This window comes from Nerophis lumbriciformis, linkage group LG17, assembly GCF_033978685.3.
Source record: "Nerophis lumbriciformis linkage group LG17, RoL_Nlum_v2.1, whole genome shotgun sequence".
NCBI lineage: Eukaryota > Metazoa > Chordata > Actinopteri > Syngnathiformes > Syngnathidae > Nerophis > Nerophis lumbriciformis.
The window spans coordinates 42312689-42336357 of NC_084564.2; the positions used below are offsets into that span (position 1 = coordinate 42312689).

General features: G+C 39.7%; 1 protein-coding gene across 1 annotated transcript in view; it reads left to right on the top strand.

Moving 5' to 3' along the window:
• The first annotated feature begins 6091 nt into the window (after nt 1–6091).
• Nucleotides 6092–23669, top strand: part of tsr1 (TSR1 ribosome maturation factor) — a 34080-nt gene continuing 16502 nt past the window's right edge. Inside the window, exons 1-7 of the mRNA XM_061973230.2 lie at nt 6092–6257; nt 9631–9734; nt 9812–10040; nt 12713–12847; nt 12934–13385; nt 18412–18556; nt 18631–18809. Coding sequence (XP_061829214.1) covers nt 6131–6257; nt 9631–9734; nt 9812–10040; nt 12713–12847; nt 12934–13385; nt 18412–18556; nt 18631–18809 — 1371 coding nt within the window. The 5' untranslated portion in view covers nt 6092–6130. The remainder of the gene's footprint in view (nt 6258–9630; nt 9735–9811; nt 10041–12712; nt 12848–12933; nt 13386–18411; nt 18557–18630; nt 18810–23669) is intronic.

Below are 23669 nucleotides of genomic sequence, written 5' to 3' on the forward strand. Positions count from 1 at the left end.
CCGGAAGGCAAAGCTCTCAATTTACCGGTCGATCTACGTTCCCATCCTCACCTATGGTCATGAGCTTTGGGTTATGACCGAAAGGACAAGATCACGGGTACAAGCGGCCGAAATGAGTTTCCTCCGCCGGGTGGCGGGGCTCTCCCTTAGAGATAGGGTGAGAAGCTCTGCCATCCGGGGGGAGCTCAAAGTAAAGCCGCTGCTCCTCCACATCGAGAGGAGCCAGATGAGGTGGTTCGGGCATCTGGTCAGGATGCCACCCGAGCGCCTCCCTAGGGAGGTGTTTAGGGCACGTCCAACCGGTAGGAGGCCGCGGGGGAGACCCAGGACACGTTGGGAAGACTATGTCTCCCGGCTGGCCTGGGAAAGCCTCGGGGTCCCACAGGAAGAGCTGGAGGAAGTGGCTGGGGAGAGGGAAGTCTGGGCTTCCCTGCTTAGGCTGCTGACCCCGCGACCCGACCTCGGATAAGCGGAAAAAGATGGATGGATGGATGGAACTTGTTTAAATCGGGGTCCACGTAAATCAAGTCGTGGTAATGAACTGTCAGCGCATTTAATTAATCTTACCTCACTGAATACCACTGATTTTCACACAGTTTTTTGTCATACGTGTAGCTATGATAAAGGAGACATGTTTTATTATTCATAGTTTGCTTAACAGTAATAGAGTATTATTATATGCTATAAGTGACCAGATGTCCGAAATCAAAACTGGGAATATAATCCCAGAGAAGGGGGGAAAAAATGGTCAGCTGTTTTTAAATTGATTGATTGATTGATACTTTTATTAGTAGATTGCACAGTACAGTACATATTCCGTACAATTGACCACTAAATTGTCAGGACTTGATGTTGGGAGTTTGCTTTTCCGGGATGCAACGGAAAGTTGGCACGGGCGACACAAGAATGAAGGTACATGATTTATTTAAAGACTATAAATACAAAAAAAAGATCAAACAAAAAGCGCGCACAGTGGCGGAGAATAAACTATGAACAATTAAACAAAACTTGCAAACTATGGCTTGAATAAAGAAAACTTACTTGGCATGGACAAAAAAGGAGCAGTGTGAACTATGGATATGAAAAAATGGACAGAGCATAAATGTGGTGAGGTCGTCAGAAAGACAAACTGAAAAACACTGAACTTAAATACTACAGACATGATTAACGAAAACAGGTGCGTGACTCAAGACGTGAAACAGGTGCGTGACGTGACAGGTGAAAACTAATGGGTTGCTATGGTGACAATCAAGAGTGCACAATGAGTCCAAACGTGGAACAGGTGAAACTAATGGGTAATCATGCAAACAAGACAAGGGAGTGAAAAGCCAGAAACCAAAGATTCCTATAACTAAACAAAAACATGACTTAAAACAAAAACATGATTACACAGACATGACATAAATGGTAACACCCCAATAAGTTTTTCAACTTGTTTAAGTCGGGGTCCACTTAAATTGATTCATGCTACAGATATATACTCTCAGATATATACTATCATCATAAAACAGTCATCACACAAGATAATCATCATCAGAGTATATACATTGAATTATTTACATTATTTACAATATTTACAATCCGGGGTGTGGGATGTGGGGGGTGGGGGGGGGCTAGGCTTGGTTGCTATCATCACCTCAGTCATCAACAATTGTATCATCAGAGAAATGGACATTGAAACAGTGTAGGTCTGACTTGGTAGGATATGGACAGCAAGTAGTGGGCAGAGAGAGAGAGAGAGATCAGAAGGCATAAGAAAAAGTATCTACATTTGATTATTTACATTTGATTATTTACAATCCGGAGAGGGTGTTAGTTTAGGGTTGAAGTTGCCTGGAGGTGTACTTTTATTGCGGTTTTGAAGGAGGATAGAGATGCACTTTCTTTTTCACCTGTTGGGAGCGCATTCCATATTGATGTGGTATAGAAGGAGAATGAGTTAAGACCTTTGTTAGATGGGAATCTGGGTTTAACGTGGTTAGTGGAGCTCCCCCTGGTGTTGTGGTTATGGCGGTCATTTACGTTAAGGAAGTAGTTTGACATGTACTTCGGTATCAGGGAGGTGTAGCGGATTTTATAGACCAGGCTCAGTGCAAGTTGTTTTACTCTGTCCTCCACCCTGAGCCAGCCCACTTTGGAGAAGTGGGTTAGGAGTGAGGTGTGATCTGGGGTGGAGGTCTAGAAGTAATCTGATTAGCTTGTTCTGGGATGTTTTGAGTCTAGATTTGAGGGTTTTGGAGGTGCTAGGGTACCAGGAGGTGCATGCGTAATCGTAAGCGTGATCCGCTCCACTCAGTGCAATTCATTTGGCAGGAGCAATGAACTATCAGCGCATTTAATTCATCTTACCTCACTGAATACCACTGATTTTCACACGCTTTTTTGTCATACGTGTACCTATGATAAAGAACACATGTTTTATTATTCATAGTTTGCTTAACAGTAATAGAATATTCTTATATGATATTTCTATATATGCAGTATTTCTTATACATATATATATATATATATATATATATATATATATATATATATATATATATATATATATATATATATATATATATATATATATATATATATATATATATATATATATATATATGTATATATCCATCCATCCATCCATTTTCTACCACTTATTCCCTTTGGAGTCGCGGGGGGCGCTGGAGCCTATCTCAGCTACAATCGGGCGGAAGGCGGGGTACACCCTGGACAAGTCGCCACCTCATCGCAGGGCTATATATATATATATATATATATATATATATATTAATATATACATATACAGTAAATATATATATATATATATATATATATATATATATATATATATATATATATATATATATATATAAAAGAAGGAGGATAGGGATGATGTTCGTTAAGAAATTATTGATGTCGATGCCATTAGTGAATCCTCTTATTGAACTGATTCCTTATCGAATCTCTTATCGAATCCAGATAGGTTGTTGTGAGTGAACTGAGTTTTAAAAGCCATAGATGTTATGTGACTGGGCCGACACGCTGTTTATATGGAGGAAAGTTGGACGTGACTAAGGACAGCATGCGGACGTTAAAGGGTGAAAGTTTCAGATGAGAGAGGACGCTAAAGGCACGCCCCCAATATTGCTGTCCGGGTGGAAATCAGGAGAAATTCGTGAGAATGGTTGCCCCGGGATATTTTCGGGAGGGGCACATACATAGTGTATGTCAGCGTTTCTCAAAGTGTGGGGCGCGCCCCACTGGTGGGGAATAGAGACATGACAGGTGGGGCGTGAGGAACGGGAGGAAATTTCACTTTAAATTTTCTTTTTTAATTATTATATTCTTAGATTATTTTTTTTACTATGCTTTCATTTTCTATACACACTGTAAATCACTTTGTGATTCTGTCTGTGAAATCCGCTATATAAATAAATGGAAATTACCGGTACTTATTTTTACTGTAGGCTTTATATTTCTCGGTACGAGCGAAAGTTTGACAGACATAGCAACAGTAACTAATGGGGGCGGGGCTAAGCGGAACAAACTTTCGCGCGGATGGGTAGCAGGCTAATGTGTGGACCACAATTACACAAATATATTCTTTTGTGACTCGCACCTCAAAGGTCGTCGAGCCAGAGCCAGCGCCTGCAGAGAAACAAAAATCTGACGGGCACACACTGTGTCATTCACCGGGAAACAGCTCAGCCCCGAACTCAATGAGGTTTTAACAGATGTTGTGAGCGCGGTAAATTTGATCAAAACACGACCACTGAAAGTGCGACTGTTCTCTGCACTGTGTGAGGAAATGGGAGCTGATCATACAGCCGTGCTGTTTCACAGTGAAGCAAGGTGGCTCTCCCGGGGAAAAGTGCTGTCACTTGCCCTGTCTTGCCAAATGCATAGCTCCTCCTTTTTTTTTTTGCAAAGATTGCAAAGTGGCACTTTTATTTTATTTATTATTGAACTTGATGCAAGTTATTTGATTTATTATTGAACTTGATGCAAGTTATAACACTTTTTTAAATTTATTATTGAACTTGATGCAAGTTATAACACTTTTTTTGATTTATTATTGAACTTGATGCAAGTTATAACACTTTTTTTGATTTATTATTGAACTTGATGCAAGTTATAACACTTTTGTTTGATTTATTATTGAACTTGATGCAAGTTATAACACTTTTGTTTGATTTATTATTGAACTTGATGCAAGTTATAACACTTTTTTTGATTTATTATTGAACTTGATGCAAGTTATTTGATTTATTATTGAACTTGATGCAAGTTATAACACTTTTTTTGATTTATTATTGAACGTGATGCAAGTTATAACACTTTTTTTGATTTATTATTGAACTTGATGCAAGTTATTTGATTTATTATTGAACTTGATGCAAGTTATTTGATTTATTATTGAACTTGATGCAAGTTATAACACATTTTTTGATTTATTATTGAACGTGATGCAAGTTATAACACTTTTTTTGATTTATTATTGAACTTGATGCAAGTTATAACACTTCTTTTTAATTTATTATTGAACTTGATGCAAGTTATAACACTTTTTTTGATTTATTATTGAACTTGATGCAAGTTATAACACTTTTTTTGATTTATTATTGAACTTGATGCAAGTTATAACACTTTTGTTTGATTTATTATTGAACTTGATGCAAGTTATAACACTTTTGTTTGATTTATTATTGAACTTGATGCAAGTTATAACACTTTTGTTTGATTTATTATTGAACTTGATGCAAGTTATTTGATTTATTATTGAACTTGATGCATGTTATAACACTTTTTTTGATTTATTATTGAACGTGATGCAAGTTATAACACTTTTTTTGATTTATTATTGAACTTGATGCAAGTTATTTGATTTATTATTGAACTTGATGCAAGTTATTTGATTTATTATTGAACTTGATGCAAGTTATAACACATTTTTTGATTTATTATTGAACGTGATGCAAGTTATAACACTTTTTTTGATTTATTATTGAACTTGATGCAAGTTATAACACTTTTTTTGATTTATTATTGAACTTGATGCAAGTTATAACACTTGTTTTGATTTATTATTGAACTTGATGCAAGTTATAACACTTTTTTTGATTTATTATTGAACTTGATGCAAGTTATAACACTTTTGTTTGATTTATTATTGAACTTGATGCAAGTTATAACACTTTTGTTTGATTTATTATTGAACTTGATGCAAGTTATAACACTTTTTTTGATTTATTATTGAACTTGATGCAAGTTATTTGATTTATTATTGAACTTGATGCAAGTTATAACACTTTTTTGGATTTATTATTGAACGTGATGCAAGTTATAACACTTTTTTTGATTTATTATTGAACTTGATGCAAGTTATTTGATTTATTATTGAACTTGATGCAAGTTATTTGATTTATTATTGAACTTGATGCAAGTTATAACACATTTTTTGATTTATTATTGAACGTGATGCAAGTTATAACACTTTTTTTGATTTATTATTGAACTTGATGCAAGTAATAACACTTTTTTTGATTTATTATTGAACTTGATGCATGTTATAACACTTGTTTTGATTTATTATTGAACTTGATGCAAGTTATAACACTTTTGTTTTATTTATTATTGAACTTGATAGAAGTTATTTTATTTATTATTGAACTTGACGCAAGTTATACCACAACTGCACAGTTATTTTATTTATTATTGAACTTGATGTTATTTTATGTTATTGAGTTTGAATGTATACAACTTGATGTTCAATGAATTTGAAAATGTTAAAGTTTGGCATTAGCGCTCTGTTGGGGCGATGGGGGCAGGTGGGGCTTGAAAACTCCCCCTTGTCCAAAGTGGGGGATGACAAAAAAAAGTTTGAGAACCACTGGTGTATGTAGTCTATGTATGTAACAATGTAGATGTGCAATAAAATAGCATATGTCTTTTTAATGATTAAATAAATATATAAAGTGTAATATGTTTATAGATTTGTTATATTTCCACTGGTTGTGTTACTTGATCTGATTTGAGTTTTTTTTTTTTTTTTTTTACCGTTTCGGGTTTTATTTTGAAGATACAACGAGAGAGGAAGTCCATAAGAGGCCACGTGTGCGGAAGTAATCTTCCCGACCCGGCCCACATGGTGAAAATGGCTGCCGAGGGCGAGAAACAACAAGGCCACAGAGCTGGCGTCTACAAGCAGAAGAACAAAGGCCACAAACATGGCAGGCATCGCACGAAAGGCGAAATTGAGAGGGAACATAAAGGTAAGTCAAGTGTTGGGAAAAAATGAAACACACGTACTCGTTGTTTGTGGAACGAAGACACGTGTTGACGTCTCATGTTCACTAGAAGCTGAAATGTGCATTTAATTAAATATTTTGTTTGCATTGACTCTGTCAGAAATGTTCATTTAACAATATCTTTGTCATTGCTAGTTTACAGTAGTTTATAGTGGTGTAAGACTACATCTAAAAGTCCAGTCCATAGTGGATCTAACATAATAGTGTGAGAGTCCAGTCCATAGTGGATCTAACATAATAGTGAGAGTCCAGTCCATAGTGGATCTAACATAATAGTGAGAGTCCAGTCCATAGTGGATCTAACATAATAGTGAGAGAGTCCAGTCCATAGTGGATCTAACATAATAGTGTGAGAGTCAAGTCCATAGTGGATCTAACATAATAGTGTGAGAGTCCAGTCCATAGTGGATCTAACATAATAGTGAGAGAGTCCAGTCCATAGTGGATCTAACATAATAGTGTGAGAGTCCAGTCCATAGTGGATCTAATATAATAGTGAGAGTCCAGTCCATAGTGGATCTAACATAATAGTGAGAGTCCAGTCCATAGTGGATCTAACATAATAGTGTGAGAGTGCAGTCCATAGTGGATCTAACATAATAGTGTGAGAGTCCAGTCCATAGTGGATCTAACATAATAGTGTGAGAGTCCGGTCCATAGTGGATCTAACATAATAGTGTGAGAGTCCAGTCCATAGTGGATCTAACATAATAGTGTGAGAGTCCAGTCCATAGTGGATCTAACATAATAGTGTGAGTGTCCAGTCCATAGTGGATCTAACATAATAGTGAGAGTCCAGTCCATAGTGGATCTAACATAATAGTGAGAGTCCAGTCCATAGTGGATCTAACATAATAGTGAGAGTCCAGTCCATAGTGGGGCCAGCAGGAGATCATCTTGAGTGGAGACAGGTCAGCAGCACAGAGACGTCCCCAACTGATGCACAGATGAGTGGTCCACCCTGGGTCCCGACTTTGGACAGCTAGCACGTGATGGTGTGGGGGTGTATTAGTGCCCAAGGGATGCATACCTGCCAACTACTCCGGTTTTCCCGTAATTAGTACGGTTTTCATCAACCTATTCCGGGTTACGGTTGCAGTGATAAAAAATACGGTTTTTCATTAATTAAAAATTTTTTTTTTTTTTAAAGTTTTATTCACGAAATCGCGTAACAACAATGACATTCGACCTGCTTCCCGTAACTTCCTATCGAGCCATTCCGAATGCCATGCGCGAGGCTATTTATAGCACCGCTGCCAAGCACGAGGCACCAGTTGCCATTGTTTCCAAACGAGCGAACGATCATGGAATCAACCGGAGAAAAATCGCATACGAGTCTTAAACCGAAAAGAAAACTGCAGTCATTCCGTGAAGAATATTCAAAAGCCTATCCGGGAATAATTATCCGTTCCAAAAAGGGTGAAAACTACGTGAATTGCACCTTGTGCAGACAAGATTTTTCGATCGGACACGGAGGAATTAGCCATGTAAAAGACCACGTTGGGACAAAAAAACACAAGTCTAATGCCGTTGCTAAATTTGGATTTTAGCCACAAAAAGGTAATGACACCAATGTTATCTATTGGAATTGTTTAGTACTGTTATACTGTTAAAAGTGTTTATACTATTTATGCTTTCAAGTCCAAGTTGAAGAAATCTTGTTAAATGTTGACAGCATAACTACCAAAATACAGAAGTATGTCCTTCATATTTTTGCAGTGCTATTTCTGTTGAAAAGTTCAAATGATTACATTAGAGATGTGATGTGCCACTTTTCAAGTGTCTGATGGCTTCAATTAATTTTCATGAATTTTTCATATTTTGAATTCTTTTGAAAGGCTTACAAAAAAACTACATTTGAATTGTAATTCCATGCTATTGACAGGACTATTAATTTTAATGAAGTAAGCTTACCATGTTTACAGTATGATAATTGTGATAGAAATGTGAATTTTAGGCACATAATATGTTTTACAATTGAACAAGGCAGTAGATTATACAAGCTTGGACAGAAAGTTAATAATGACACCAATTGTTTTTTTTTAATGGAATTGTTTAGTACTGTTTTACCATTTGTTTACTGTAAAAAGTGTTTATACTTTCAATTAACAAATTGAAGTCTTGTGAAAGGTTGACAGGATAACTGGCATTAACTGTCAAAATAATTTCAAACTATTGAAGTTAGCTTACAGAATAAACATGTCAATCAACCCATATGATTTTTGCTGTAATATTTTTGTTTTGAAAAGTCACTGTGACTGATAGAAAAGTGATGGTTTTAGCAACATTTTAACCTGTCTGAATGCTAATAATCATTTTGCGTCGGGGGGCGAAGCCTGAACCCCCCACCAGGACTTTGTCCTGGACCTACCGGGGCCTCCGGCCCCTGGACCCTGGCTACTAGGTTTTTCTGATTTCAAAAGTTGGCAGGTATGGAGATGGGTACATTACACATCTGTGAAGGCACCATTAATGCTGAAAGGTACATACAGGTTTTGGAGCAACATATGTTGCCATCCAAGCAACGTTACCATGGACGCCCCTGCTTATTTCAGCAAGACAACGCCAAGCCACGTGTTACATCAACGTGGCTTCATAGTAAAAGAGTGCGGGTACTAGACTGGCCTGCCTGTAGTCCAGACCTGTCTCCCATTGAAAATGTGTGGCGCATTATGAAGCCTAAAATAGCACAACGGAGACCCCCGGACTGTTGAACAACTTAAGCTGTACATCAAGCAAGAATGGGAAAGAATTCCACCTGAGAAGCTTCAAAAATGTGTCTCCTCAGTTCCCAAACGTCTACTGAGTGTTGTTAAAAGGAAAGGCCATGTAACACAGTGGTGAACATGCCCTTTCCCAACTACTTTGGCACGTGTTGCAGCCATGAAATTCTAAGTTAATAATGATTTGCAAAAACACATCAAATATCTTGTCTTTGTAGTGCATTCAATTGAATATTTGGATTTGCCAATCATTGTATTCCGTTTATATTTACATCCAACACAATTTCCCAACTCATATGGAAACAGGGTTTGTATAATAATATAATTAAAAATAAAAAAAAACTAGAATATAAAACATATTTTCAGTTTTTTCAGCTTTTTTTTTAATTACACATGTTTTCATTCATAGTTTTGATGCCTTCAGTGACAATCTACAATGTAAATAGTCATGAAAATAAAGGAAACGCATTGAATGAGAAGGTGTGTTCAAACTTTTGACCTGTACTGTATGTCACATCTGACAAGTACAATTTATAAAAATAAACTATTTAAGTTCCTTAAGTAAATGTAACAGGTTAGTGGTTGTCATTAGATGCATGTTGTGTGTGTTACAGGCAGGGTATCTGTGATCGCCCTCACTAAAAAACAAAGAAAAGAGCAAAGGAAGATTGACAGAAGGAACAAAGCCAATCAACTCCGCAGGAACAAGAGAGACATGGTATGTACAAATGATCATTAAAAACAAATAATATTCTGCTGGCTGGTAGACTGATGACAAACTCTTTGCCGTTTTAGGTTCTAACAGAGAAACGGCGTTTAGGCAGCAGGGAAGGTCCTCCTCATCTGGTTGCTGTGCTGTCGCTGCATGCTGGAGTCGACCCCAGCGTTGTTACCAAACTGCTCCGCCGCGAAGAGGCAGGAGGAGTCGTACATCAGGAGAAGTGCATCAGTGGCGTCGCTGACAGTTTTGGGCTGGCCGTGCCTCGTTTTAAACAAAGGTTCACCTTTCTAAATGCCAACACAGGTAAATATTAAGAGCTATGAAAACATTAGTCATTGGCAGGGTTTATTTACTTTCAACTGCAGAGAGTACCAGGCATCTATTAGGGATACTGCATTAATTAGACAGAATGCCTATATTTGTTGAAATGTGATTTTATCATTGTTTTTGTGTCATTTTAATTGCCACTTATCCTGTTGGGTTCATGTAAGATGGAGCTGCAAAAAGTCAGTGATCAAAAACAAGAAAAGAAAAATTAGGGATATTTTATTTGAACTAAGCAAAATGATCTGCCAATAGAAGAAGAACATTTGGCTTGTCAAGACTTTCCAAAACAAGTAAAATTAAAGCTGCAAGCAGCATTGGTCGGGCCCGCGTATTTGGCAGGTGCTAGTCCTAAGCAGTGTTGGGTTAGTTACTGAAAACCAGTAACTAGTTACAGTTACTAGTTACTTTATTTCAAAAGTAACTCAGTTACTAACTCAGTTACTTACACCAAAAAGTAATGCGTTACTGTGAAAAGTAACTATTTAGTTACTTCTTTTTTTCTTCTTTTTTTTTAAAGCTCCCATTAATGCTCTTTTAGCCTTCATTTCAGTACTGTTATTGCACTGGAGAATAATACAATCTGTTGATCAACTTGACATGCATTTTTATTTCCCTTTTAACATAATGAATGAAAAACAGTGCAACATAAAAAGGCATTCCTCCTTTCTTTAAACTTGGACCAATGACCATTAATAAAAAACAAGTTAAAGTGCAACATAAGAAGGCACATTAAGGCTGACATCTGGAGTGATGCTGCTGTCTTCCACACTTGGAGCCATGGATTGTAGAATCCTTGTTTTCAGTGGCAGGATCATTGACACAGATGGTGAAGTTTTAGTGCTCAGTAGAGATGGAACACTTTTGAGGGGTTTAAGCACCTGGAGGACCTCATCTGCCACTCTCACATCATCATCAGACAGGGTGACATTTGTCTTCAGGGTGTTGTGGGTCAATGCAGAGTATATAGCTGCCTGCTGCTCCAACATATCATAAGTGGAGTTCCACCTCGTTGGGACATCATGTATGAGCAGGCAGCTTTAGCATTTCTTGCTTTGTCTTAAGCACATGAGCAGCTGTTGTGCTTGGGTGGAAGTAAGAAACCTTCCTGATCCTCCCAAAGAGGCGCTCCATCCTATTGACTGAGATTCCCTTCTGTGATGCCAAATTCACTACATGTGCAAAGCACCTATCTGTGGTCCCAGTCCTGCCTCATTCTCTGTAATTATTTGATTTTTGGCATTATCACGTGTGACTGGGATATCTTTATCTTCCATTCCTCCACTGCTTGTGTCAGTACCTGCGCAAGGTGACTCTCGTAGAGGGGGCGTGTCTTCTCATCTCCCAGTCTGCTGTGATGAGAGTGAGCGCTTATAGTTCCCCTGGACTTCCAGCCGTCTGTCATGAGCGCAACAGATGATGCTCGGGATAGTTCATTCACAACTTTTTTCTTCTCCTGCTCATAAAGATCTGGCACAATCTTATCGCTGAAGTGGGTGCGCGACGGGATGTCGTAACGTGGCTCAAGCACGTTCAGAATGTGTTTAAAAGCCTCGTTTTGCACAACCGAGTCTGCACCTATAAACACACCGATTCAATGGCGCGGGGCGTTCAAGCTCCTCCGTTACTGCGCTCGCCATGACCACGCTGTGTGTGGACTGAACGTGACAACTTTTTTTTTGTTTGTTTCCTATATCAAACCGCGTATCACGTGTGTGCCTCCCCTCCCCTCCCCACACACACACACCGTTTAACACATATAGATTCCTTTCTTTCATGAAGACAAGAATATAAGTTGGTGTATTACCTGATTGTGATGACTTGCAGTGATTGGAATCAGACAGTGGTGCTAAAAACGTCCGCATTTTCGAATGGAGGAGAAAAAAGTCCTCCTTTCTGTCCAATACCACATGAAAGTGGTTGGTTTTTGGCATCTTATTTATCCAGCTTCCGTACTCCTTTGTATACACTTTACAAGAAATACATTGTCGGCAAACTCCGTAGCTTGCTAGCTTGTGCACGCCAGCTTTCTGAGACTCTTGTTTTGTTAGCGCAACTGTGCAACTGTGCAGTCGGTCTTTGGAGTTTTGACGACAGGTACGGCGCCAGAGTCTGTTGAAATAAAGTGTTTCTCGCCTTCCAGTCGGTCATTTTAATGAGCTGGCAGCAGCCAGCGTCATCTCAGAAGACCCTCGGGTGCCGTGAATGTCAATCAAGTGACCAAAGTGACGTCATAGTGAAGATTTATGATCGCTCATTTTTAGGACTATTTTTTTTAATGCCTGGCTGGTGATCGACTGACACACCCTCCGAGATCGACCGGTAGCTCGCGATCGACGTAATGAGCACCCCTGGTTTAATGCATCCAGCGGGGCATCACAACAAAATTAGGCTTAATAATGTGTTCATTCCACCACTGTATATATCAGTATCGCTTGATACCGGTATCGGTAATTAAGAGTTGGGCGATATCGGCAAAAAAGCCATTATTGGACATCTCTAGTGATTATTCGAGGCAAGGTGTCTGTCAGAATTAAGGCCACAATCTGAGGACATTCTGTGTTTTAAGTGTGTGTTCATATTACTGCCAAACCGTATGGAAGTTGAATCTTGTCGTGTTGTACTGGAGCTTCTATGTGGTGTTTGCACAGGTGATATCCATTCGCTGCTGGATGTAGCAAAGATGGCAGACAGCCTTGTATTTGTGCTGGATCCCGCTGAAGGGTGGGACAACTATGGAGAGTACTGTCTCTCCTGTCTTTTTGCCCAGGGCCTCCCGAGCCATGGTAAGTGTAACCTTTACAAAGTGTAACCTATTACTGTTCTGCGATTCAACTGCAATTAACAGCTGTCAAAATTCACACCTTCGTAGCGCTCGTTTGTCAGGGCGTGTCCGACCTCACCATGAAGAAGAAAGTGGAGTACCGGAGGGTGCTGTCCAAGATCACCGAGCTGCGTTTTCCTGAGGCACGTCTCTTCCCTCTGGACACAGATCAGGATGCCACTCTGCTGCTCAGACATTTGGGCACTCAGAGGCAAAGAAAGTTAGGCTTCCGCTCCAGACGTTCCCATCTTGTGGCTCAGTGTGTCACTTTTGCCCCCAACCACACGAACGAGGGCACGCCGAGTGGACCCGCTGGTCTTGGCACCCTATGTGTCTCCGGATATGTCCGTGGGCGGCCTCTTCAAGTGGACAGACTGGTGCACATCAGTGGACACGGAGACTTTCAGCTGAGTCAGATCGACGCTCTAAAGGACCCTCTGCCCATAAACACAACTGCACCCAGACCAGCCAAGTCTCACAAAGGAGACGCTGACATGCAGGTAGGATGGCAGTCATTGACGGGGAGCAGTGCAAGTTACCGTATTTTCCGCACCATAAGGCGCCCTGGGTTAAAAGCCGCGCCTTCAATGAACGGCATATTTCAAAACTTTGTCCACCTATAAGCCGCCCGGTGTTGTAAGCCGCATCTAACTGCGCTAAAGGAATGTCAAAAAAACAGTCAGATAGGTCAGTCAAACTTTAATAATATATTAAAAACCAGCGTTCTAACAACTCTGTTCACTCCCAAAATGTACGCAAATGTGCAATCACAAACATACGTATATCAACATGGACAGAGCTGCGTGAAAAAAGCCACCCGGCCTCTTCGCGTAAACTTAAACTTACCTTAACCACTCGCTCATCTTTTCTTCATCCATCCCTTCGAGTTAGCTTTTATGATGACGCCGGCTGGAAAGGTCTCTTTTGGCAAGGTCTTCCTTTTGAATATCACCATGGGTGGAAGTTTCTGGCCATTAGCATGGCAAGCTAGAACCACAGTGAAGGATGACTTCTCATTCCCTGTGGTGCGAATATTCACCGTACGTGCTCCCGTTGTATCCACAGTGCGGTTCACAGGAATATCAGTTGCTGTGAAATAGTAATCCGTGTGCGGATGGAGAGATTGCGTCTTTTCATGAACCGGATCCCTGACGCTTAGTAGGAGCCATTTTGTGGTCTTTACAGATGTAAACACACAAAGGAAATGAAACGTACGGTATATCCGCGCGCTTTTTCTTCTTCTACGCGGGCGGGTGGTTGCTTACAGTAGAAGAAGAAGCGCTTCCTGTTCTATGGGGGCGGGTGCTTACCTTGGCGGTTGCTTGCGTAGAAGAAGAAGCGCTTCCTGTTCTACCGGGAAAAAAGATGGCGGCTGTTTACCGAAGTTGCGAGATCGAAACTTTATGAAAATGAATCGTAATATTAATCCATATATAAAGCGCACCGGGTTAAAAGCCGCACTGTCAGCTTTTGAGTAAATTTGTGGTTTTTAGGTGCGGCTAATAGTGCGGAAAATACGGTAACTTTTCACACATTAATGACAACCAACAAAATCAGAACATTACATGCTGTGCACTGCAAAAAGTCAGTGTTCAAAAACTAAACAAAAATGAGGGGTATTTTATTTGAACTAAGCAAAATTATCTGCCAATAGAACAAGAAAATTTGGGCTTGTCAAGACTTTCCAAAACAAGTAAAATTAGCTAACCTCAACAGTGTTTCCCACAGGGCAGGCATCTATTTGTGGTGGTGTGGTCGGGGGGTGGCGGCGGCAGCGGCGATGACCAAGAAGAACGCGGAGTTGTAATATAATTACAACACGTTATGTACATATTTATATACAGATTTGAACAATTAGTTATTCACTGAAATATATTTATTAATTGTGGTTCTTACAAAAAATATATCTTATAAAATATAAAAGCTAAAATGTCTCTTAAAGCTCTGCCCCTTTAATTAGTGCATACTAAATAATTTAACTTTAGCCTACTACTACAACCATATTATTTACCAGCAACATAAAATGAAACAGAAGCAGAGGTGTCCTGCCACAGTCAGTCAACCTCCTCCTCCTCCTCCTCCTGCTGCTGCTGAACAGGTCGCACTGGAGCTAGTCGCTCTATGTTTTGTTGTGGTCCTCTCTATAAGGCACATAAGAATATAAATTAGGACCCTTTTCATGAGAAAAGTGCATTTCTTATCTGACCCTGCTTTATTTTTCAGTGTTTGCTGAGTCTGACCTGTTCCCTCCGCCCTAATTTTTCTACTTGCCCGACTTCTCAAATCTACTTGCCCCAATATTTTTACTTGTCCTGCCTAGGTTTTTTCTGGCTGTGTAGTGCTCATGGCTTATATCTTACTAAAATCCTTCCCGTTGACTATTTACAACACTACACAGTATTTATTATTATTATTTATAATTACATTTAAATGGCATTGCATACATGTAAAATTAAATGCTATTTCACATTATTTGACCAGTAGCAGTTACACCCATCTGAACAGGTCAGCCACCTGTTTAAAGCCCGATCACAGTTGAAATCTTGAAATGAAGGGCCTTTAATGGCCAAAACATTAACCTGGACAACATTTTAACAGCTGGTTGGCTCAGATTTTATTCTTTTCATTGCATTCACATGCTGCAGTGGACAGTGGACTTTTTAGCTTCAGTATTAATGCAGTATCTGAAGCACCGTCTCCACGTGTGTTTATTGACAACAGGGTTATAACCTGGACACGTTAGCTCGTCGGTATGAAAACAGGTGACTGTTATTACGTGCGTCTGCCTCGGACCCCGAGTCAGACAGCGGCGGTGTTAATGAAGCAGCGTCAGGCTGCTCACCGTCAGTGAAACGCTCGGTGAAATCGCGGATTAACGTTAAATATATGACGAGCCGCGAGCGATGCAGCTATAACCTATCTACTTATAACCTATATTACCCTCGTATTTTGATCCCGTCCGTCTTCGTCGTCGTCGTCTTCTTCTTCTTCTTCTGGCCCACCAGGTGAATTAAGTGCTATTGGCGGAGTTACAATGCATAGTAGGCTACCGCCACCTACTGCACCGGAATTGTAACTACAAGGTACATTCACAGATAGAGTCCCATTGCTTTTATGAGCGGTCGAGCGAGTCAAAAGCCGAAAAATCCATTTGTGGCGGACGTAATTCTTTCGTGGCGGGCCGCCACAAATAAATGAATGTGTGGGAAACACTGCTCAATGAACCCAAAAACACCTTAAAATAAGTATATTCTCATTAATAACAAGTGCACTTTTCTTGATACAAAAAAAAAGAGACCTTTTTGCTCAATATGTTGAAAAATATTCTTAAATTAATTAAATGCTATTGCCATTATCTTGACATAATGATATGCGCTTGGCATTACATTTCAATCAATCAATCAATCAATCAATGTTTATTTATATAGCCCTAAATCACAAGTGTCTCAAAGGGCTGCACAAGCCACAACGACATCCTCGGTACAGAGCCCACATTTCTTGAAACCAGCAAATTTATACTAAAAACAAATTTATTGTTCTTAATGGAAAGGCAACAAGTCAACCGCTTGTTACTGTCGGGGTCTCCTAGCCGCTCAGGCAAATCATATTGTCTAAAAATGCATTTTTCCATCGACAACATGACATCATCGCGCCAAGTGCGTGCTCTTTCAGTCAATTAGTGCGCATATATACCGTATTTTCCGCACTATAAGGCGCACCTAAAAACCACAATTTTTCTCAAAAGCTGACAGTGCGCCTAATAACCCGGTGCGCTTTATTACGATTCATTTTCATAAAGTTTCGGTCTCGCAACTTCGGTAAACAGCCGCCATCTTTTTTCCCGGTAGAACAGGAAGCGCTTCTTCTACGCAAGCAACCGCCAAGGAAAGCACCCGCCCCCATAGAACAGGAAGCGCTTCACCCGCCCCCATAGAACAGGAAGCGCTTCACCCGCCCCCGGAAGAAGAAGAAAAAACGCGCGGATATCACCGTACGTTTCATTTCCTGTTTACATCTGTAAAGACCACAAAATGGCTCCTAATAAGCGATCCGGTTCATAAAAAGACGCAATCTCTCCATCCGCACACGGATTACTACCGTATTTCACAGCAACTGATATTCCTGTGAACCGCACTGTGGAACGGGAGCACGTACGGTGAATATTCGCACCACAGGGAATGAAGTCATCCTTCACTGTGGTTCTAGCTTGCCATGCTAACTTCCACTCATGGTGATATTCAAAAGGAAGACCTTGCCAAAAGAGACCTTTCCAGCCGGCGTCATCATAAAAGCTAACTCGAAGGGATGGATGGATGAAGAAAAGATGAGCGAGTGGTTAAGGGAAGTTTACGCGAAGAGGCCGGGTGGCTTTTTTCACACAGCTCCGAAGGCGAACACACCTTCACTAAGACGGGCAGACAGCCTCGGACGACATACGCCAACATTTGCCAGTGGATCGTAAATGCTTGGGCAGATATTTCGGTCACAACTGTGGTCCGAGCTTTCCGGAAGGCAGGATTCACAGAACAACAGCGACACTGACTCCCGATGACTTCTACGAGACGGAACCGGCCATTTTGGATACCACGCTTGCACAACTTTTCAATTCGGACACCGAAGACGAAGAATTCGAAGGATTTACGAATGAAGAATAACTTCAGAAGGTGAGCGCTATGTTTATTTTGTGTGTTGTGACATTAACGTTCGAGCAACATTATGTTACTATTGCTCTACACCATTTTGAATTTTACTATGTTTGTGATTGCACATTTGCGTACATTTTGGGACAGAGTTGTTAGAACGCTGGTTTTCAATATATTATTAAAGTTTGACTGAACTATCTGACTGTTTTTTTGACATTCACTTTAGCGCAGCGTTTTTTTGACATTCACTTTAGCGCAGCGTAGGCGCGGCTTTTAGTCCGGGGCGGCTTATTGGTGGACAAAATTATGAAATATGTAATTCATAGAAGGTGCGGCTAATAATCCGGTGCGCCTTATAGTGCGGAAAATACGGTACAGCCCGGGCAGCACGGGGAAGAGGGGTTAGTGCAGGGGTTGGCAACCCAAAATGTTGAAAGAGCCATATTGGACCAAAAATACAAAAACAAATCTGTCTGGAGCCGCAAAAAATTAAAAGCCATATTACATACAGATAGTGTGTCATGAGATATAAATTGAATTAAGAGGACTTAAAGGAAACTAAATGACCTCAAATATACCTACAAATGAGGCATAAATAAATAGCTACCGTATTTTCCGCACCATAAGGCGCCCTGGGTTATAAGCCGCGGGAAAAAAGATGGCGGCTGTTTACCGAAGTTGCGAGACCGAAACGTTATGAAAATGAATCTTAATATTTATCCATATATAAAGCGCACCGGGTTATAAGGCGCACTGTCAGCTTTTGAGAAAATTTGTGGTTTTTAGGTGCGCCTTATAGTGCGGAAAATACGGTACTTGCATTTCAGTTTTTGCAGTGTGAATTCTATATTTCCTGTTTACCCGCTCCTGTGTGTCTCCTAAGGACGGTGATGACATGGAGGCGCCTGTGCGGGTTCTAATGAAAGCAGACCCAACTTGCAGGGAGAGCCTGCAGACTGAGGCTGAGGTGGACCCCATGGACGGAGAGCAGACCTGGCCCACAGAGTCGGAGCTGCTGGAGGCCGAAGGTGCAAAATGGGTTCATTTTTGAAAAGTTTAAAAATCCTGGCCCTTTTCCAAGTATCTAACGTATGTTGTTTAGAAGGGAGAAAGAGCAAACGAGTGATGAAAGTCCCAAAAGGAACGTCTGACTACCAGGCGGCATGGATTGTTAATGAAGACGACAACAATGGTTCACTGGATGAAGAAAGCAGTGAAGAAGAAGATGATGATGACGATATGATGGATGAAGCACCTGATGGAAGAGACGGTGACTTCCAGGTACTCACTTTTATTTGGAACATTTTTACATTTTGTGTATTTTAGCCTCTAAAGGTTAAGTGGCCACATGCGTGGACAGCAGCTTTCAGCTCTTATTTCCAAAATTGTGTACACTACTGAATTGGGGTCTTATGGCGCTTATGTGGACACTTATACTGCCATCTGGTGGTGTCAGAAGAGTATACAATGGAATTTGGAAAAAAAAGTGTAAAAATAAGAATTAGCATGTCACTAAACATGAAGTACACGTTTGTGTACTTATGGACTAAGTACATCGTATCAAAAGATGATTCTTAGTTTTTATTCTAATTATGTAATGTAAAAAACAGTCTTGCTTCAGCAGCACAATACTGGTGCTGTAGTTGTAGGAGATGTCTCAAAACGTCATCAGGAGTCCCGACAAAACCCGAAAATGTATATTTTTGGAAAACTTTTTTTCGCTAAAATGTCGTAAGGGGGGACCCTTACACAAAAATAAAAAACAAACAGACTTGCTTCAGCAGCACAATACTGGTGCTGTAGTTGTAGATGTCTCAAAACATCATCAGGAGTCCCGATAAAACGCGAAAATGGAAGAAAATGCATATTTTTGGAAAAAAAAATTCTGCTAAAATGTCGTAAGGGGGGAACCCTTCCATAAAATTAAAAAAAACAGACTTGCTTCAGCAGCACAATACTGATGCTGTGGTTGTAGGAGATGTCTCAAAACGTCATCAGGAGTCTCGATAAAACTCGAAAATGGGGACCCTTACACAAAAATTTAAGGGGGGACCCTTACACAAAAATAAAAAACAAACGGACTTGCTTCAGCAGCACAATACTGGTGCTGTAGTTGTAGGAGATGTCTCGAAACATCATCAGGAGTCCCGATAAAACCCGAAAATGGAAGAAAATGCATATTTTTGGAAAAAAAAATTCTGCTAAAATGTCGTAAGGGGGGAACCCTTCCAAAAAATAAAAAAAAAAGACTTGCTTCAACAGCACAATACTGGTGCTGTAGTTGTAGGAGATGTCTCAAAACGTCATCAGGAGTCCCGACAAAACCCGAAAATGTATATTTTTGGAAAACTTTTTTTCGCTAAAATGTCGTAAGGGGGGACCCTTACACAAAAATAAAAAACAAACGGACTTGCTTCAGCAGCACAATACTGCTGCTGTAGTTGTAGGAGATGTCTCGAAACATCATCAGGAGTCCCGATAAAACCCGAAAAATGGAAGAAAATGCATATTTTTGGAAAAAAAAAATTCTGCTAAAATGTCATAAGGGGGACCCTTACACAAAAATTTAAAAAACAGACTTGCTTCAGCAGCACAATACTGGTGCTGTAGTTGTAGGAGATGTCTCAAAACGTCACCAGGAGTCCCGATAAAACCCGAAAATGGCAGAAAATGCATATTTAAAAAAAAAAAAAAAAATGTTTTCGCTAAAATGTTGTAAGGGGGGAGGGACACTTACACAAAAATTTTAAAAACGGACTTGCTTCAGCAGCACAATACTGGTGCTGTAGTTGTAGGAGATGTCTCAAAACATCATCGGGAGTCCTGATAAAACCCGAAAAATGGAAGAAAATGCATATTTTTGGAAAAAAAAATTCTGCTAAAATGTCGTAAGGGGGGAACCCTTCCAAAAAATTTTAAAAAAACAGACTTGCTTCAGCAGCACAATACTGGTGCTGTAGTTGTAGGAGATGTCTCAAAACGTCATCAGGAGTCCCCACAAAACCCGAAAATGTATATTTTTGGAAAACTTTTTTTCGCTAAAATGTCGTAAGGGGGGACCCTTACACAAAAATAAAAAACAAACGGACTTGCTTCAGCAGCACAATACTGCTGCTGTAGTTGTAGGAGATGTCTCGAAACATCATCAGGAGTCCCGATAAAACCCGAAAAATGGAAGAAAATGCATATTTTTGGAAAAAAAAAATTCTGCTAAAATGTCATAAGGGGGACCCTTACACAAAAATTTAAAAAACAGACTTGCTTCAGCAGCACAATACTGGTGCTGTAGTTGTAGGAGATGTCTCAAAACGTCACCAGGAGTCCCGATAAAACCCGAAAATGGCAGAAAATGCATATTTAAAAAAAAATAAAAAAAATGTTTTCGCTAAAATGTTGTAAGGGGGGAGGGACACTTACACAAAAATTTTAAAAACGGACTTGCTTCAGCAGCACAATACTGGTGCTGTAGTTGTAGGAGATGTCTCAAAACCTCATCAGGAGTCTCGATAAAACTCGAAAAATGGCAGAAAATGCATATTTTTTGAAAAATGTTTTCGCTAAAATGTCGTAAGGGGGGACCCTTACACAAAAATGTAAAAAACAGACTTGCTTCAGCAGCACAATACTGGTGCTGTAGTTGTAGGAGATGTCTCAAAACCTCATCAGGAGTCCCCACAAAACCCGAAAATGTATATTTTTGGAATTTTTTTTTCGCTAAAATGTCGTAAGGGGGGACCCTTACACAAAAATAAAAAACAAACGGACTTGCTTCAGCAGCACAATACTGGTGCTGTAGTTGTAGGAGATGTCTCAAAACGTCATCAAGAGTCCCGATAAAACCCGAAAATGGAAGAAAATGCATATTTTTGGAAAAAAATTCTGCTAAAATGTCGTAAGGGGGGAACCCTTCCAAAAAATAAAAAAAAAACAGACTTGCTTCAGCAGCACAATACTGGTGCTGTAGTTGTAGGAGATGTCTCAAAACCTCATCAGGAGTCTCGATAAAACCCGAAAAATGGCAGAAAATGCATAGTTTTTGAAAAATGTTTTCGCTAAAATGTCGTAAGGGGGACCCTTACACAAAGATTAAAAAAATGGACTTGCTTCAGCAGCACAATACTGGTGCTGTAGTTGTAGGAGATGTCTCAAAACGTCATCAGGAGTCCCGACAAAACCCAAAAATGTATATTTTTGGAAAACTTTTTTTCGCTAAAATGTCGTAAGGGGGGACCCTTACACAAAAATGTAAAAAACAGACTTGCTTCAGCAGCACAATACTGGTGGTGTAGTTGTAGGAGATGTCTCGAAACATCATCAGGAGTCCCGATAAAACCCGAAAATGTAAGAAAATGCATATTTTTGGAAAAAAAAATTCTGCTAAAATGTCGTAAGGGAACCCTTCCAAAAAATAAAAAAAAAAACAGACTTGCTTCAGCAGCACAATACTGGTGCTGTAGTTGTAGGAGATGTCTCAAAACCTCACCAGGAGTCCCCACAAAACCTGAAAATGGCAGAAAATGCATATTTTTGAAAATGTTTTCGCTAAAATGTCGTAAGCGGGGAGGGACCCTTACACAAAAATGTAAAAAATGGACTTGCTTCAGCAGCACAATACTGGTGCTGTAGTTGTAGGAGATGTCTCAAAATATCATCAGGAGTCCTGATAAAACCCGAAAAATGGAAGAAAACGCATATTTTTGGGGAAAAAATTCTGCTAAAATGTCGTAAGGGGGGAACCCTTCCAAAAAATTAAAAAAAACAGACTTGCTTCAGCAGCACAATACTGGTGCTGTAGTTGTAGGAGATGTCTCAAAACCTCATCAGGAGTCCCGATAAAACCCGAAAATGGCAGAAAATGCATATTAAAAAAAAAATGTTTTCGCTAAAATGTCGTAAGGGGGGACCCTTACACAAAAATTTAAAAAACAGACTTGCTTCAGCAGCACAATACTGGTGCTGTAGTTGTAGGAGATGTCTCAAAACGACACCAGGAGTCTTGACAAAACCCGAAAAATGGCAGAAAATGCAAATTTTTGGAAAACTTTTTTTCCGCTAAAATGTCAACACAAAAGAAATCCTAATTCTTAAGGTGTGACAGCTTCAATTTAGCCACGATCAGATACATATAGAGGAAACCCTGCTAATACCTGCAGTGTCCCGCCTCGTTCTAGCAGTTCTTTCCCTATTATGGAAAAGGGAAAGACGTGTTCTTGTCTCACAAGGACATATTAGGAGAGACATCCCACATTAGTTCATGATATGTCTTAAGCATACGTGACCCACGCTCTATGCGCCTTGTGACGGCGCTGTGCTGTTTGTTTGTTGAAGCGTCTGTGTCTGGGCCAAAGTACCAGGCGTCTGGTCGCAACAATAGTGTTTGGAGCAGGGGTCCCGAGAGAAGCCTCCTGTCTTCCTGCTTTGCATACACAACTTCCTGTCTGGACAGGAGGAGGAAGTGGAATTGCTCAAATGATTTATTTCCAGTTCTGCTTGAAACTGCTTCAAGGCAAATCATTTGCACTTGTTTGTTGATGACACACAATACATCTGAGTATCAATAGGGTACATCAAACTAGGGCTGGGCGATATGGCCTTTTATTAATACCTTAATATGTTTAGTCCATGTCACCATACACCATATATATGTGGATATGTTTAGTCCATGTCACCATACACCATATATATGTGGATATGTTTAGTCCATGTCACCATACACCATATATATGTGGATATGTTTAGTCCATGTCACCATACACCATATATATGTGGATATGTTTAGTCCATGTCACCATACACCATATATATGTGGATATGTTTAGTCCATGTCACCATACACCATATACAGGTAAAAGCCAGTAAATTAGAATATTTTGAAAAACTTGATTTATTTCAGTAATTGCATTCAAAAGGTGTAACTTGTACATTATATTTATTCATTGCACACAGACTGATGCATTCAAATGTTTATTTCATTTAATTTTGATGATTTGAAGTGGCAACAAATGAAAATCCAAAATTCCGTGTGTCACAAAATTAGAATATTACTTAAGGCTAATACAAAAAAGGGATTTTTAGAAATGTTGGCCAACTGAAAAGTATGAAAATGAAAAATATGAGCATGTACAATACTCAATACTTGGT